General features: G+C 39.4%; 1 protein-coding gene across 1 annotated transcript; it reads right to left on the minus strand.

Annotated features, from left to right (window-relative positions):
• Positions 1–504: 504 nt before the first annotated feature.
• On the minus strand, positions 505–16,364 carry sh3gl1b (SH3-domain GRB2-like 1b). Its single transcript, XM_061737641.1, has 9 exons — positions 16,027–16,364; positions 9,930–9,998; positions 9,530–9,602; positions 9,295–9,438; positions 8,173–8,306; positions 7,796–7,954; positions 5,591–5,694; positions 5,279–5,412; positions 505–1,736 (listed from the first exon to the last, which is right to left on the minus strand). The coding sequence occupies exons 1-9, from the start codon at positions 16,069–16,071 to the stop codon at positions 1,543–1,545; spliced, it is 1,056 nt and encodes a 351-aa protein (XP_061593625.1). The 5' UTR covers positions 16,072–16,364; the 3' UTR covers positions 505–1,542.
• Between the last annotated feature and the right edge of the window lie 1,153 nt (positions 16,365–17,517).

Raw genomic sequence — 17,517 nt, forward strand, 5'->3', positions numbered from 1 at the left:
AAGTTGTCCGCATCCATCCATATGGACAATATCTTACAATTATGTTTCCCATGATGTTTTCCCTTTTCATCCCAGCACCTTCCCTCATACTGTACACAACACCCCACCTGTAGCCGTGGACTGTGGCAAAATCTACAACAAGAAGCCAGCCTTGTCTGTGTCCATCAGCCCAATATAACAGATCGATTGAATCAAATAATCAATCACTGTGAATCATCAGAATCACAGGGTGAGACTAATAATAACTTCACATTCTCTCAGACATAAGGGCAGACGGTAACAGCAGGACAGTTAGTGATAAATGTAAAAGACTTAAGATGCTGCCAGCAGCATCGTCTACACAGGCACTGCATGGAGTTAACCTCTGCCTGAAACAGGACACAAAAAGCTGAAAAAAGGGAAAAAGGCTTAACATGCTTTGACAAACAGGTAAAAAAAACAAACTACATGAATATATGGCTGCGTTACAGTTTTCTTAGCAGTTTAACAAACAGGTTCTATTGCATTTTATTGTCTTTTTGGCTCTGTCTCCTCTATCAAACAGATTAGCCGATAAACATCTTTTTTTTTGTGTGTTTCTAAGCAACAAACACACACCTGCTTTAAGTGACATAAAAGGTGCAACCTCTGCATTTAACTTTGGGTCTGTGTGTTGTGGGTGGAGTAGGTCTGTCACATGTATCAACCTCATTTGAAGACCAATGTGCAAATAAATGTTCTTATATGTTCGGTAACCAGTTCAACTCTTTAAACATTGAGGCTGACGTAACTCACAACACTGAGAAAAAAGGAACCATTATATTAGGTCTGCCAAAGCCATCTCCATCAGACAACTTAACTTATTAGAAAAAATGAGGGAGAAAATAATAAGAACATCGTTATCAGGACAAGACCTCAACACAAATTTAGAGGTCAATTTTGGCTCATGTTTCCTGTTAAAATGTAAATGCAAGAGTTTTTTTTTCACAATTTGTAATACAACTGGTTTAACCATTTCTAGCCTCTTGTGATTCCATTTTACTGAAGATCAAAGTAATTCTCAGTCAAGCCAGTAGGTGGCGTCGAGGTATCCGCTTCAGTCCTGTTTTGAAATGATACTTTTTCACGTTGAAATGACATTTACAGTGAAGTCACTCTGATCTTAAAAAAACAACAAAAAACACTCTTAAATTGCCCTACCTGGATCTTAAAATTATCTACTGATCTTTCTCTCCAATAATTGCAGCTATGAAATGTAAAAAACGTTTTTTTTTTTTTCTGTAGCATTCATTTGTGGTTCAAAAATTATTGCTTATAAACAAATTATCAGTTAGTTTTTGAAAAACTCTTCTTACTTTCAGTTGAAGGATAGAAACTTTTTTTTATCTCAGACCTCTATTCTGGTCTGGGATCATCTCCAGATCTTGAGGTGACAAAAAGTGCTCATCTGTGATGATGATGGAGAAGAGAGTGAGAATGAAACCTCTGAACTGCTTCTCGTCTTCACTACATCCACTCCCTCTCTCTTCTGCTTCCCTAGCAATCTCCTTGTTGCACACTGTATTAGTGTGGCAGCGCCACGAGGACCTCAACATAGTTGAGCGGGAAGAATCCCGACTGGCCGTTCAGCATGCCCTCGTACCAGTTTTCATCGATCTGATTGGTCAAGATGATGATATCGCCCTCGCGGAAGCCCAGCTCTCCTTCGTTCTCTGGCTCAAAGTCATACAGCGCCTTGCAGCTCGGCTGCTCTGGGACTGAAAGAGAAGAGAAAATGTGACAGGGTTGGAGAGAAGAGAGGGACACAGACACAGACACACACCAGTACCAGTAACAAGGAAACACTTATGTTATTCAACATTATATGTGTTAGCATATCATCAACACAGCAATGTAAAGAAAGTTGAGATCTGATAAGTTAAAGCTGCATCCAGAAAGTACAACATCCTTTCGGATCAGGTTATGTAGAACTGGTGTCCAGTGCTCATTCTTCAGTTTTTCCTTCCATCTATGTGACCTCACACAGATCAGCAGCTCTCCACACGAAGACAAACTGGCCTTTTTTTGCTGCCAAACAATTTTCTCATTGTATCAAGTCCACCCAACACACTGCTGGGTTGGCTGGAAACAAGGAAAGCTTTGGCCACTCATACTTGGTGTTTTAGTCACTACTATATTGATTTACATGGGCAGAAGAAATGACTGAACACTTGATGGATCACACCCACCTACCAACATTTCTTATTTCTGAGTTATATTATGGCTCTGTTAGAGTATTTGCATGCAAAATACCAAATAAAACAGTTTATTGTTGCACATAAAACCAGCTTTTTGTCGCTGATGATTTATGATTATTTAAAGGGATTGTGACATGAAAAACACATTTTTCTTGATTTTTTGTGTTTTGTTGGGTGTCTTGACATCAATTACACCCAAAAAACAAGGAACTTTTAACATTCAGTGTATTGTGTGCTTTCTGGGATTTTCCGCATAACTATGCAAAAACGGCGCATCTGGTTTGGTGGCGGATCGTTACGTAACGATCCCCTAAATCACCGCCCCCTCCACCCAGCTCCCTGTCTCCTCTCCTCTCCAGCGCGCCATAAAGGCTGATTTATGGTTCCGCGTTACACCGACGCAGAGCCTACGGCGTAGGGTTACGCGGCGACGCGCACCATACGCTGAACCCTACGGCGTAGGCTCTGCGTCGATTTAACGCGGAACCATAAATGAGGCTTAACAAGGAGCTGTTTAGAGCCTCTTTTGTTCTAATCACCGGAGGAAAACTGCTAAGAAGACCCGCGGCCACTGACTGGACTTAAGATAAGGGTACACTGCTGCTTGCATGCCTTTATTTTTATGATTGTTTGCTGTGGTTCGCCGTGCTGCTTTTCCGTGCATGCTTCGCCTGTCGCTCCCTCTCCGACGCCGCTGTGAGCGTATGGCTGGAGGAGGAGGAGGTTTGGAGGAGGAGCGGAGCAATGATTGACAGGAAAGGGGGGAAAGGAAGCATTTTCACGGCGCAAAAAAACACTGTAATAAAAAGCCAGGAAAAGAGTACTAGAGTTAAGTTTTTCTTGTTACACTCTTTTAGACACATTTGAGGGATGTTGGCCAAGACTTTTAATAGTGTTAAAAGCATGTTAAAAATGATGTCACAATACCTTTAATATCTGAATATTAATATTTAATATCTGAAAAGCAGACCATTTGCCAAAGTCACCCACCTCCACTGGATGTGGCTGTGACTACAGCAGCTCAGACTTGTGTGTTGTGTGTGTATGTATATATATATATATATATATATATATATATACCATATTTTCTGGACTATAAGCCGCTACTTTTTTCATAGGTTTTGAACCATGCGGTTTATACATCCACTATTCTGTGGATTTTTCTTCCACCGCTCGGGGCGCTCTAACCGGAATTAGAATCAAAACTAGATTTCAAACAGATAAATAGATAAATAAATACCGGTTATTTTCTCTTGGTTCTGTCCAGTTTTAATCAGCAAAGTTGCTGCCGTGTTAAAAGACACTGTTAGGAAAGGATCTATTTAGGTACAAACATGTACATCATTTACAGTTCAAAATCCTTCTGTACATGTAGTAAATATCTAATCTAACAACATAAATATCTGCGGCTTGCATATCTTTTTTTTTTTTTTAAATAGAGCAGATGCGGCTTGTATATCTTTTTTTTTTATTATTTTTTTAAATAGAGCGGGTGCGGCTTATATAAAGGTGCGGCTTATAGTCCAGAAAATACTGTGTATATATATATATATATATATATATATATATATATATATATATATATATATACACACACACACACACACACACATAGTAAATGTCTGAAAGGGGCTTTAATGTTCATTGTGGTCAATTGAGCCAGTAAAACCTCAACCGATTTTGTACATTAAAGCAATCTGGTTGCAGCATATAAAAAAAGGATAAAAAGAAAAAAAAAAAAACTGCACACATACACATGCTTGTTGATGATCAACATTTGTAAACAACGTAAACCACAGATTAGACGTATCTACTTCCTACAGTTCACGTCAGAAGACGTAGATGCACATGCACTGATGATTCAAAGTCCACACATGCGACAAATGGCCCACACAACTTGTGACTCTCACAAACCTGGTTTCCGAAAGGACAATGAGGCCAAGTGAAATAGCGGATCTGCTGATGTCATAGTCGAGTAGAACAAGGTCAGGCAGAGAAAGGCCAGCAAGATAACAGAATGACACACAGACACACACACAAACTCCCTCCTCTCACACTACACAGCACTATTTCTCATGGTCAACAGCTAAGTAATGTCCTGGTGAAAGTCTGTAACTGACTGGGTGCAATCATTTCTAAGGTCTTCATCTGACTAGTGCGGAACAAACACTGAACATGTTTCACATTTTTCTGCCTCGTGCTGCTGATTGGTTGCAGGTGTTGACCCATCATGCTGGAAATGTGGAGAATGTTCTGTTGATTTTCTGTCAGGTTTTAAAGGAGTGAGTTCAGTCTAGGCACGCTACTTTGGCTCAGTCCATCTTGAAGGTTCCTGGAAACAGCTGGTTGTTTTGTTGTTGTTGTTGTTGAAATTCTGGCATGGCAGCTCTTTTCCACAAATCTTAAGCTTGAATTAAGGTTCTGCGTCAAACCAACGCAGAGCACACGCCGTCGCCGTGACGCCGTCGTGAACCCTTCGGACTTCTCCGTCATTCCATTTCGCCGCGGTGCAGTACCCCCCGTGACCGCTAATTCGCGATCTTTTCCTGAATGGTTTATCTGACTTTTTCCGGTCACAGTGAATCAAAGAGAAAAGGACAACTATTGTGCAAAAAAAAAAAAAAAAAAATCACACATACACGAAGAAAAGAGCACTGAAAGTTCACGACTGCTTCAAACCGGAAATGCGTTGTGTGATTAACTAGTGGCTATTCCAGACCCACTACAGTTGCTACCAAGCAAACCAATCACAGCCCTCTCCGTCTGCGTGTGGTCTGCGTTGCCTCACCGCATAGTTACAATTTTCGGGAGGTGCACATCAGTGACGGCGTGTGGTCTGCGCCGACGCGTACCACACGCCGTAGGCACGGCGTCGTTTTGACGCAGAATCATAACTCAAGCTTTACTCTTCACTTAACTGAGGCTTTGAGTGTGATGCAAATAACAATATGATTTTTCCTAACTTTTTGGTCAGTTGAAAGTCAACTTGTTTTAATGTTAAAGCAAAACCAGGTAATTTTTTTTTTTTTTTTTTTAAACCCTTCAAAACGGATTCCTCTTACCTGAGTTGCGTGAAGGGGCAGGGGCCATCGAGGGTGTGTAACCACCGTTTGAATGGTTGTTCTCTCCAAAGTCAAAGATAGGCTTGGGTTTGGGTGTGTATTCACGTCTCGGTCGAGACTGAGCATCAGTCATCCTGTTGAAAGAGATTGATTCATTTGAATCTGACATCCCAAAAAAAACATCCACCAAAAAAGAAAAAAAAATCAAGTTACTATGTCTGAATCCGTGCCAGACTTGGACAGCTGCACAGTCACATGAATGAAACAAAATGCTGCTATTTGTGGACTTTTAGGTTTCCCTACTGCACCAACCTGTCCCGCAGTTTCTCAGAAAGCTCCTCCAGCACCTGCACAGCTTCTCTGTGGTACTGCAGCTGGGACTCCACCAGGGAGGAGAGCTGGCTCACCTGTTCTATCTGTATACACACACAAATACACACATGCAACTTTAACACACTCATCAATGTCAACCCCCTTGAGCTACTGTGGAAGTTACTTAAGTTGATAAACACATCAGGCATGAAGACAATAATTAGAGAAGAGCTCAAAGAATGTTTGCACAGCCCGCTTCAACCTGTTTTTGCGTATCCAGATTAGGGCAACTTGATAATGAATTTTAAAAAAGATAACAAATACTCACAACTTTACTAGGTAAACTAGATTTAGCTAATGAAGGAGGGCGGTGAGTGAGTGAGTGAGTGAGCTAGTGTGCACGCACACACAACCTGTCTAGACCATGCAGCCTGCTGTACTGACAAACCAGCGGAGACAAGGAATTACACAAGAGGCGGTGTTGTCCCTGCTGGAAGGGGGAGTCCCGGGGCAGTCACTAGCTCAGCTAAGCGTGGGTTGCGTATACATGCTGGAATAAATCGAATTAGCATTATCTGGCACTAGTAGCTCGCTTTCAAGAGCTTCAGTTCCATTCGACTACAGCACGGCTAAAGGTGTATACAAGGCTTAAAAAAATTCAATATAAAAATCGGATTAAGGCAACATTTCGACTTTCTGTTAGTGCATGTAAACGCACTGTGTGATTATGACTGAATGGTGTTGTAGCAGGGCGAGTGCTACCGGGGCCGACCGAAGGATGGAGAGACACAGAGTTTCGTGCAGACCCTTTTATTAGACCATAAAACACCGCCAACACGTGCAGAAGCACCTTCACACAGCTTCTCAGGAGCCCTTGCTGCTGGGCAGCCATGCCTTATGAAGGCTGGCAGAGTGGAGAGGCTGATTGGGCCCACCTGTGCCCTAATCAGCCTGAGTGGCTGCAGCTCCTCCACCCTGCCACAGGTGTATATTTACAGTTTTTCACTATTATTTAAACACATTTATTGGAACATCAGACACGATGTGCACAACCTGAAACTCATGTTTCAGATGGCTGAACCAATCCTGCTGAACTCCAAGCACATTTACTGCTCTAGACTCAAATTCCCATTCCATACCACGCATTACTCACAACACTACACACAATTCCCAATATCCTGCACACTCTTCCTGAATTCCCTCTCTTGCTGTTCACACAGAACACACAGCCAATAACATTTCTAAACTCCAAAGGCTGTTGTGCAATATGCAATCAGCAATTTGCCATAAAAGGGTCACAGGTGAGCTCCTGGTTGTTTGGAGAACAATGGACGGTGGCAATATTGAGAGAGGTGAGCAGCTGCTGTGATGTCCAGTGGACTGCACATTTTGAGTCCAAATACTGTAAAATATTATTCGTTGTTACAGTAAAGAATTGTGTTTTTTCTATTTGAGTAGCCTATACATAAGAATACTATATGGTGATACATTACATCCAACAGCTGAAGGTGTAGCACTGAACATACAAATGCATGATTCTACTGAGGCATTCATATAGTGTTTTCCATTCATACTATAGTGTCTTCCATTCTGCACATCAGTGTTCAGTGGGTGCTTGGAAATGTCTACTCAAATGATGTATGTGTTTGGCATTTGAGAAGAAAATACCATTTAGTGAAGAGTTAACACTGTTTTGAGGGTAGAGTGTGCTTTTACAAGAGAAGTGTAGGATTTTGCATTTTGTGCAGGTGAGGTAGTCTATCAGGAAATGTGTTTAAACAATTGTGAAAAACTGTAATGGCCTTCTCTCCAATATCATTATCACTGTCATTAATGGCTGTGTTTTATCAAGTTTTACTGGTCTATGTTATGTTTGTTCTTTGGGTGCGTGCATAAGTGATAAAGGCACATAAAGTTTAACAGCAAAGAGAGCAACAAATAGTTTAACATGGTCTTAGCAGCCAGTCTGAAAATGACTGTGGCGTATCTTGATGAAATGTTGCTGATTACTATCAAACTACAATGAATACTCAAAGTAAGATTTGATCTCTACATTTTTGTAAAAATCTGGAATCTGTTTATGTTTCTCTACTATGATCTGAGTGACATACGTGTTGTTATGGTTTCATAATCCATCCATATGGTTGGGTAACATTTCAAATAAAAGACGCCAACACAGCATTTTAAATGGTCATAAGTGCTTACATCAGTCTCCAGCAGGTTGTACATGCTTGTCTCAGCCACTTCCTTTGACTCGTGAAATTTCTCTAGGGCCTGCCGAAGTTCCTCGTCTGGGATCTTGCCCTGACGTTTCTTCTTGTAATCATAATCCAAGCGACGGCCTTCAAGCTTCTTCAGATGGTGCTGAAGTTGTAAGAGCCAGAGTTTAATTGGTTTCAGGGGTATACCCATCTTAGTAATGCGATGTGAAAAAACAAGGGTGTACTCTGGACATATATACTGTAAATATTATTCATCTTATCAAACAGATTAATGTGTTTTAAGGGTTTTACAAAAAATGCACCAGGACAATTTGAAGAGCTCTTATGAAGTACTTGATATAAAGATGTGCAATCACATACCTGTATCTCTCTGAGGTCCTTGTCACAAAGCCCTTGCAATGGATCAATAAAGTTCTGTTTCACATCAATATCTAGAGAGTCTTTTACTTCTGCCATTCTCTTCATGGCTTCTCCTACATCTACTAGAGCTCCACCTGAAACATGAAGGCAAGCATCAGAAGATAAAGTCTTTATTGTTGCTGAAGTTTAAACCCTCAGTTTAAACTTTGACACCACTGGAGAAAACCACACGACCACAAGCCAATAATGCTCAAAGTAGACGATAAGTATAATATCAATGGGCATTTTGATTAAATACAAGCAATTAAGAGTTTGTCTGCCAAGAACATGCTGGACTAAAACACAAACTGCACAGAAACATCGTGCACTGCTGGTTTTGCACTGGTCATTGTATATAGCATAGGGCTGGGCGATATATCGAGATTTTAATATATATCGATATATTTTCAAACGCGATATGGTACGAGACAATATCGTTTATATCGATTTAAATGTATTTATTTTTTTTTATGATTTTGATATAGCTTATTTTGTGACAAATTGACTTGAATATTTCATTTGCGATTTGCACAAATGTTTTGTTATTTGCACAACTGTCAACCTCAGTGGAAAAGTCTGCCTGTTACTGTCTACATTGTATTAATTGCACAGTGTATTTTAATTTAATTGTTATGCAGGAAAGGGATATTTGTTTTATTTTATTCAAGAAGCATTTTTATTTAATATATGCAGGCAGTTTATTTTTATTTCATTTGTTTTATACATTTTGATATTGTGAACATTTGGCACGAGGCTTTGTATTAAAACTGACTGTTTTTTTAAGGGTTTGCCTCAGAAAAAAATGAAGCTAACAGAGATGCTATGCTATAATGCTTTGGGGGAAACCCCAATTATGGCACAGAAAAAATATCGATATATATCGAGTATCGCCATTCAGCTAGAAAATATCGAGATATGACTTTTGGTCCATATCGCCCAGCCCTAGTTGAGATCCATACTGTTTAAATGTGTAGACCTTGTCCTCTGTACAGAGAAACCAACTTAATCAAAGCCAAACTCCGTGTTTGTGTATGCTAACCTGGCCAGTCCAGTTGATTCAGAAAACACAAAAACAAATCTTACCAAAGTTAGTCTCCTCTCCGAGTTCCCGTCCATATTTCCCCATACATTCTCCTAGCAGCCCCTCGGCCTGAGGATAGCCCGGGTTCTTCACCTGACCTCGGATCTTAGACATGGTGTTCAGCATAGACAGTTTGGCTCGTGATGCTTTTGAAGGACGGAAAGTCAAACATTAATTTTAAATATAAAAAAGGTGGAATGATCTAGATACAAGAACAACAAAAGGTTTTCATCCCACCTGGGTTGGGTTGCAGGTACTCTGATGTTTTGGAGATGACCTCCACTACAGCCTTACTGGTAACATCTACTTTCTACAAACCAAATGGAGTATACACACACATCACAAAACCAATAGTCACAAAAAGAAAAGAAAAAATAAATATAAAAAAGGGAGGATTTCTACCCAATTCCTGGTTTGGACAGTATTTTGCAAGATAATCATGGAATGGCTAATCAATGTGTTCTTTTGTCTCCTACCCCAACTTGTTCAAAACGCAAAGATACCAGTAAACCAGCAATACTCAAAATGGAACTAATTATTTTCTAATGACCAAGTTTTCGCACTATGTAAAAACATCTAGGGAAAAAAAACAGGGCCTTTTATGCTCTTGTCACAAAAATGAAGATTCCTTTCTTACCCGTTCCAAGTCTTTGAAGTCTTCATCTAGTTTAGTTCCCTCGGCACCACCAACTTTCTCACTTACCATCTAGGAGAGAAACGAGGAAGAAAATAAGAAAATTGACAGTGACAAAGTTATGCAGATCATAAGGTTTTGATTTCTATGAGAAACAAGCCTAAGAACATGTCTAATTTACAATTGCCTGCTCTGTCACTGTACAGTCCAGTCAAATGCAAGGATGAACATTTAACTCATTTGTTGCTGCATTTGTTTATTGATACAACCTTTAAGAAAACTTTTCTGTGAACTTAAAGTCTGATTATATAATTTAAAAAAAGTCCTAAGTGTAGTATTTAATAACTACAGCATGCATGTTACGTTTCAGAAATACCTCCTTGTTGATTGACAGCAATACATCTTCCATCGCCAAGTAATAAAATGGCATACAAGAATACATTTTTGCTTCAGATCCACATGCCTTTGTTTCTGCATAACACAAGGCCACTGTATAGATGTTATGAAATGAAACTTTCTAAGTAACAAAGTCAGAGAATAATAAATCTGTGTGACTTAGTTACAGCTTTGATGGAAGTTCTGACAGCTCCAGTATCAATATGAAATACACCACCCGCCACCAGAAACAAACATCAGTACAATGTGTTTTTTTTCTTTTGCAATCTTGCAACAAAACCTTGTCATAAAGAAAAGAAGAAACACTACACACGTCAAGAGAAACGGACTGTTTTGATCATTTTATTTTCGAAACAATTTAGGGGACTTTGGACTATACAATATTTTTCAAACAATCTTTTCAAGTAGTGCCATACTGAGAATTCAACTGGAGATATCCAGTAGAAGTTAAAATACAGTTCTTTTTATTTACTCACTTTAATTCACTGCTCTTTTACAGAGAGCAGCAGTGTTTAGTCATTTCCTACAATGACTCAAAGATACAGTTGGTGACCCTTGTGTGATTACGGGAAAAACAAAGACCTTTCACATGCCTTAGTTGTTAGTTTTTACTGAAGTGATTTCCTCAAACTACAATTGTCAAGTATGCCCTTTGATCATATGGGCCTGGAATATAAAACACAACTTGTTAAAAAACTAAGTACATCACGTCATTTTTTTTTTTTTTTTTTTTTTTTAAGTTTGTAGAATCACATTTGTCTCATCTCTCACGTCATTGTGGAGGAATTTTGGCCTAGTTGTCTTCACATGTGTTGGATCATTGCCCTGTTGTATGACCCACATTCAGCCAAGCTTCAGCTGCTGGACATATGGCCTCACATTTGACTACAGAACACTGAAAGCAGACGAGTTCACAATCCACTCAATGGCAGCAAGGTTCCCAAAAAGGCTGCAAAAAAGTCTAAAGGTAATAAAGCATATCTTATGTGAGCTGGAGCTGATGAATATTGAATATCAGTATTTTCCCTGACATTACAACAGTTTACCTGAATATATTGTTAATTCTCTGGGAGGTGCATATCTGGTAATGGCAAGGGTTAAAATGTAGAGTTCCCATCTGAGGCAGACATACGTCTATGGTTCAAGAAAACAGCATAAATCACCTATACGCTGTGCCGGCATATTCTTTTTAGAGAGACTGGAAAACTTTCCAAACAAGCCAGTCTCGTGCACTATTTTCCAAGATTCAACCTCATCAACTTCAACATTGAGCACGCTAAGACCTAAGACCCAGGGCAAAAAAAAAGAAAATTTCTACAGAGTGAGACATTACCTTCCCTTTTATCTCTGGTGAAAATTGCACATGCATAATAGCATTCAGCTGCTACTGTCACTACACGTTTTTCAAAAAATTAAGGCATATCTCTCCCTCCCTTCATCTCTGCTGAGAGTTGTGCAAGAGTACAGGGCCAGGTTAACAATATGGTGGCGCAGAATGCAACATCACGGCAAAACATTACAAGATGTATTTTTGAATGAAATGTCCATCTTTTTGTCTTTTATTGTTAATTAGCATATCATCAACAACCTCAAGCTAAATTTAAAAGCAGAGAGCTAAACAAGAGCAATTTAATAATTACAAGATTCATAATCCGAATAGTTGACCAATTGTTTCAATAGTTGATGACTAAAGCGGTTATCAGAATAGTCGTTTGTTGCAGCCCATATGGCAAATATAATTGTTTTATACACACTTCTCCATCTCAGCAGCGGGCCTCCATTTACGTTGCTAAAAGAAAAAAATGTAGTCATACTGCTACATTTAGCTGCTTGCCACAGACCACATATACAACTATACACATACAAACAAGCACACAAACTGCTGGTTTTAGGAACATTTTTGTGGAAATATAATTGCTTTTAACAGGACATGCGACCAAGTTGTGAATTTCTCTCCATGTGAAGAGACTGTTGGGAGGTGGTGTTATGGATCTGCAGAAGCTTGTGGACGCAGTGTTATACTACAATTACTCAGATTTAAAAATCTAAATCAATTAGACTTCAAACATCAGCATAAACTATAAATTCAAATAAATAGATTAAAACCGATTAATCACCCACCCCAACTAGCACCTTTTAAGGCTGATGTGTAGCTCTTGGCCTTTTTACAGTTTTTGTGCAATGATCAAAGAAAGTGCAAAATGCTGAAATTTAGAAACTTGTCTAAAAGGTTTTTGTCAGCTGCTGCTCCTAAGATTATTGCAGGTCTCTTTCTTAACTGATATTATGTTTACACACACCTGGATTCTCCAGACCAGGAAACCACCAAAATCTCTTTTACACAGGTGCTTGTGCTTGCTACTGATAAATCTATTATCATCAGTAATAACGGATGACCCAGAGTTGCCAATTACTCTCTTTTAATTTCTCCACCCCAGCCCCTGCAGCTCGGTTTTTTGTTCAATAAATAATGTAATGGTACGATTTGTCGTGTAATTTATAATCACTGGATGAATTTATTTAATTTCAACATCTGCTGAGGAATGACTGCTTTCCGTCCTATATATTCATATGAAAAAGCTTAGAATTTATAAAGAGTTTACCTTCTTTTTTACAAGACCGCTTAAGGCTGCCTCTGCAGTATGCAGAGAGCACATGACAGGGAGCCTTGAGGGATTCAGGTCACAAGTAAACATGCAGATGAAACTTGCAGCCTACTAAGAATTTGACTCCCTAACTATGAAGATACCCAAGACTTCAACATGCAGTACAATATATTTTGCGTTTTATTTGTTTGGGCTTTCTATTCAAGCCTACTGGGATATTTTACAGCAATAATAGTCTAATTTAATGAGGCTGCTATTTTGATAATGAGCAACAAAAATGAAGATATCTGTAGTGAATACTCTAAAATGTAACTTACAACAAAATGGTTTAAGATTTTTATTATGTGCAAGTTAAGTATAAGTAAACAAAAGAAAGATTTGGGTATAAACAACAGGAAAACACAAAAAGCTAAGTCTACGGCAGGTACAGCATGCTTGTCATTGTAATGAGTGGGTATTAGCTAAATACCAGTGTATCCTCAAAAGCCTAATTCAAGCTTTTGTTTGGCTTCAGAAGACAAAGATTGATGTGGCTGAGTTATACGGAGGAAAACCACAATGTTGTCAGTGCAAATTTCTGCAGTAGCAAAATGCAAGCACCAACACTTTTAAAACTGTCACCATCCTAGGCAGTACAAAATTTGAAATGCACATCAAATAAGATGACAGCAAAAGCAGTTTAAGAATTGTAGGTAAGAGGGCCCAAAGTAACATGGACATTAAGGCCGTGAAAATAAGATAAGAGTTCACTCAAAATCCATGTAGAATAAAAAAGACAGCTCTGTGCTTCGGTAACCTGAATGTCAAGAAGAAGCTTTGCAACTGTTGTCAAAATGTGAGGTGTCAAAATTGTATTCCAATGATACTCTTTCATCTCTCCCTCCAATTTTACTGCTTTTCAATGGAAAGAAGAGCCTCCAAAGATTTTAATTATTATTCAGCATTTAAAATTTGCATTTAAAATTCAAATTCTAACTTTTTCCTAGTTGCAAATAGGTAACACATCAGTAAACCACTGATTGTCACTATTTCAGTCATTGCACCTGAGAGGGGAACAATTCAGCAATATGGGGAAAAAAAAGTTATGTAAAAAAAATAATAATAAAATAATCTCACAGCTCCCCTTAATCTTTAGTTGGATCTGTAAAACGCTGTCTGCTGCTTTCAGCTATAATGCCATCATCCTGTAACCTGCAGCTATTAGTAAGTGATCTCGAGTAAGAGTAAAAAGCAGTCTGAGGATTATATATCAAATGACACTGCTTAAACTCAAATCAGGCCGGTCCTAAACTCTAATCCACTTTTATTTAATTTTTTTTTAAACCAGCATGTTAATCCTTTCTGATTCAAATGTGTCTTTAAACTCAGAATGATCTAATGTTACAAAGAAGGAGTAAATTACAAAGGGTGCATATCCGAACGCTCTTGTGCTCTGGGTGGATTTAAAGTCATGCTCTGCTCCGTTACAAATTTTAAATTTATACTGAATTATATTTAAAATCCAAATGCATCTCCCAATTCATCTCAAATCATCTAAACCAGGGGTGTCCAAAGTGGGTCCTCGAGGGCCGGTGTCCTGCATGTTTTAGTTGTTTCCCTGCATCAACACACCTGATTCTAATTAACAGTCGTCACCACCTTGTCATCAAAGTCTGGATAGTTCTGTTGACGACCAAGCTCCTTGTATCACGGTTTGATAAAAAAAAGGGAGAAATCTAAAAAATGCAGGACCCCGGCCCTCGAGGACCGACTTTGGACACCCCTGATCTAAACTAAAGATTAAGATATGTATTACTACTATCCAAAATAATTGATGGCATAGAAAATGATGGTTCTGCTGGTAGGCCAGCCATTACTGTTTGCCAGCAGGAAAACTTACACATGTGTTCATATAAGGCTGGTAATCAGTTTCAGTTTTAAGTACCATCAGCATTGCATTTAGCTTGTACTTCCTGGTGCTTGGTCACGGCTGACATTCATTATCACTAGAGCTCTTTGAACTAAAGATATCAGGTTCAAGACTTAGTTTCATTAAAATCATTTGAGGGAAAAGTGCAAAGAAGAGAAAAGAGACATGCAATGGAAAAACAAGGACGTGTTATCCACAAAGAACAGATATTTCCACAGCCAACTTCCTGCATACCTCCCGTGTCTCAAATCTGAGCTACGTGGAGTCGTATTGACTCTTGTGTAGTTTTGGCAAGAAAAGCAGCTGCAATGCAGTCAAAATATAAAAGAAAAGCCCACACTGCCCTTCTCCCTTAACTGCATCGTTCCTTGTGTCACTTCTGCTAATCATTTTCATTAGTCTGAACCAACAGTTTTGATATGACAGCCCCCAGATCACGTTATTTTCCCTCAAAACCCAGCAGGGATCTGAACGTGTTCCTGACAGGAAGCTGGAACAGAAACCCGATGTTTTTCCTGCTTAGATCAGCAGGGGAGGGAGGAAAGAGGCTCACCAAAAAAAAAAAGAAGAAAGAAAAAAAATGTTTTTTAACCGTCCCTCCCATGACTGAAAGAGTTTGCCCAAATTGAAAACAGCAACACAAAAGGCAGACACTAAATTGTGTCGGCGTTTTAATGCAGTTATTAATCCTGAATATGCATGTGTCCACTTCAAATAAGACTGAAATCTAAAGATCACGTAGTTCTGCTTCAATGGAAATAAAATGTAGTTTTCTACATTTATTTTCAAACACTGCACTGCCTATATCAGTATTGTGGTTTCTCTTTCTTTCTGCCTCACTCACAGAAAACCCCTTGGATAAACAGAGCTATTTCATTAAGCACAGGATGTTTATCACTAAATCTGAATGTTTACATCTGTGAAGTTAACTTAAAAACTCTAATTAACCCTACACCAGCCAAAAGTAGCTGCGCTGGCGTCAAAACAGCCAGAAACCCACCACTTCGACGGCATTTAAAAACAAATACAGTCAGATAACTAACACTTTAAACAATAATAAAACAAGTGGGTTAATAAGAGACTTTTCTGTTGCATAAAGAGGCGGTGTTGACATTATGTTAGCTCATAATGCTAAACAGAAGAATGCTATTGCTAGCGGTTCACTAGCGGGGGGAAAAGTTTTGCAAACCTGGCTGGCTTTATAAAACTGCTTCTTGAACCCAGCGACCGACATGTTGAACCCGGGCTGGTCCTTCCGACGACGGCGTGAGCGGGGTCGCGGTGTGCCGGGAGTTAACGGAGCCGTCAGACAACACGGTGCAGGAGGGGGGCAGGCTTCAAGCCTGGGTTATGGTCCCGCGGTGAAACGACGGCGTAGGTTACGCGGCGACGCGCACGTAGGCTCTGCGTTGGTGTAACGCGGGACTATAAATCAGCCTGTCACAGCAGGAGCGCCGTCAGTGCTGGTGGGGACACGCCAGCTGACCGCGGCCACGTCCAGACCCCCGGGCTGCCGGCAAGAACCCGGGCTGCAGGGAAATAATGATGCACCAACTTTGGTGTCGTGTGAGACGAATATGCACTGAGAGTGGGGGATTCGCAAGTTGCATAAAATCTGCACCAGTCACTTGAAAGAAAAACTCAAATCAGGACCCTAGTCTATGTGGGAAGTTTGTTTTGTTTTAGCACAGCGCCCCCTGCTGGATTAACAGGAAGCTACAGCTCTGTTCCTGCTCTGCCCAGCTGCCCCCCCCCCCCCTTATACAAGACTGTTTCAGAAAATTAGAATATTGTGATAAAGTCCTTTATTTTCTGTAATGCAAAAATGTCATACATTCTGGATTCATTACAAATCAACTGAAATATTGCAAGCCTTTTATTATTTCAATATTGCTGATCATGGCTTACAGCTTAAGAAAACTCAAATATCCTATCTCAAAAAATTTGAATATTCTGGGAATCTTAATCTTAAACTGTAAGCCATAATCAGCCATATTAAAATAATAAAAGGCTTGCAATATTTCAGCTGATTTGTAATGAATCCAGAATGTATGACATTTTAGTTTTTTTTAATTGCATTACAGAAAATAAAGAACTTTATCACAATATTCTAATTTTCTGAGACAGTCCTGTATGAGCCAGGTCATGATCCACTGAGCGGTGCCCGTCACCCCAAAAGTTTCCCCCATTCTTACTGTCTGACCGCCCCTTAGATGTTGTTAAGAGAGTATGGTATTTGGGTCACATCATGAGGATCTTTGTGATAAGCTATATGCTCCGGCCAATATGATTCCATATGTGCACAGCTGATGTTAAAGTAAATCTATTCAGAGCCTATTGTACACCTCTTTACACAGCTCACCTTTGGTGTAATTATACCACCGCCAAGCTAAAGAAGTTGCAGGTAGCATATAATGATGCGTTTAAGATCCTCTTTAAGCTTCCAAGATGGACAAGTGCAAGCACTTTATTTGTTAATTGTTATGTCCCCACCTTCAATGCTCTGCTGAGGAATTTTATGTTTAAATTTATGTGTCGACTCCATGAGTCAGAAAATTGTCTAATAACTGCACTCACTAACATCAAACGGAGTGATACAAGGTATACACATCTGGACTATGGAAACATTGGAACAGATGTTTGCATGTATTTTAATGTGTGACCTGTAATTTTTATGTAT

This window comes from Cololabis saira, chromosome 13, assembly GCF_033807715.1.
Source record: "Cololabis saira isolate AMF1-May2022 chromosome 13, fColSai1.1, whole genome shotgun sequence".
Classification (NCBI taxonomy): Eukaryota; Metazoa; Chordata; class Actinopteri; order Beloniformes; family Belonidae; genus Cololabis; species Cololabis saira.

Bases quoted from the DNA above. Each gene is read 5' to 3' on its own strand.
- sh3gl1b (XM_061737641.1), bottom strand. From the start codon at position 16,071: ATGTCGGTCGCTGGGTTCAAGAAGCAGTTTTATAAAGCCAGCCAG. The intron at 9,439-9,529 runs GTGGGATGAAAA...GTCCTTCAAAAG, and splicing joins GTACCTGCAACCCAACCCAG to CATCACGAGCCAAACTGTCT. The intron at 8,307-9,294 runs GTAAGATTTGTT...TTCATGTTTCAG, and splicing joins CGGAGAGGAGACTAACTTTG to GTGGAGCTCTAGTAGATGTA.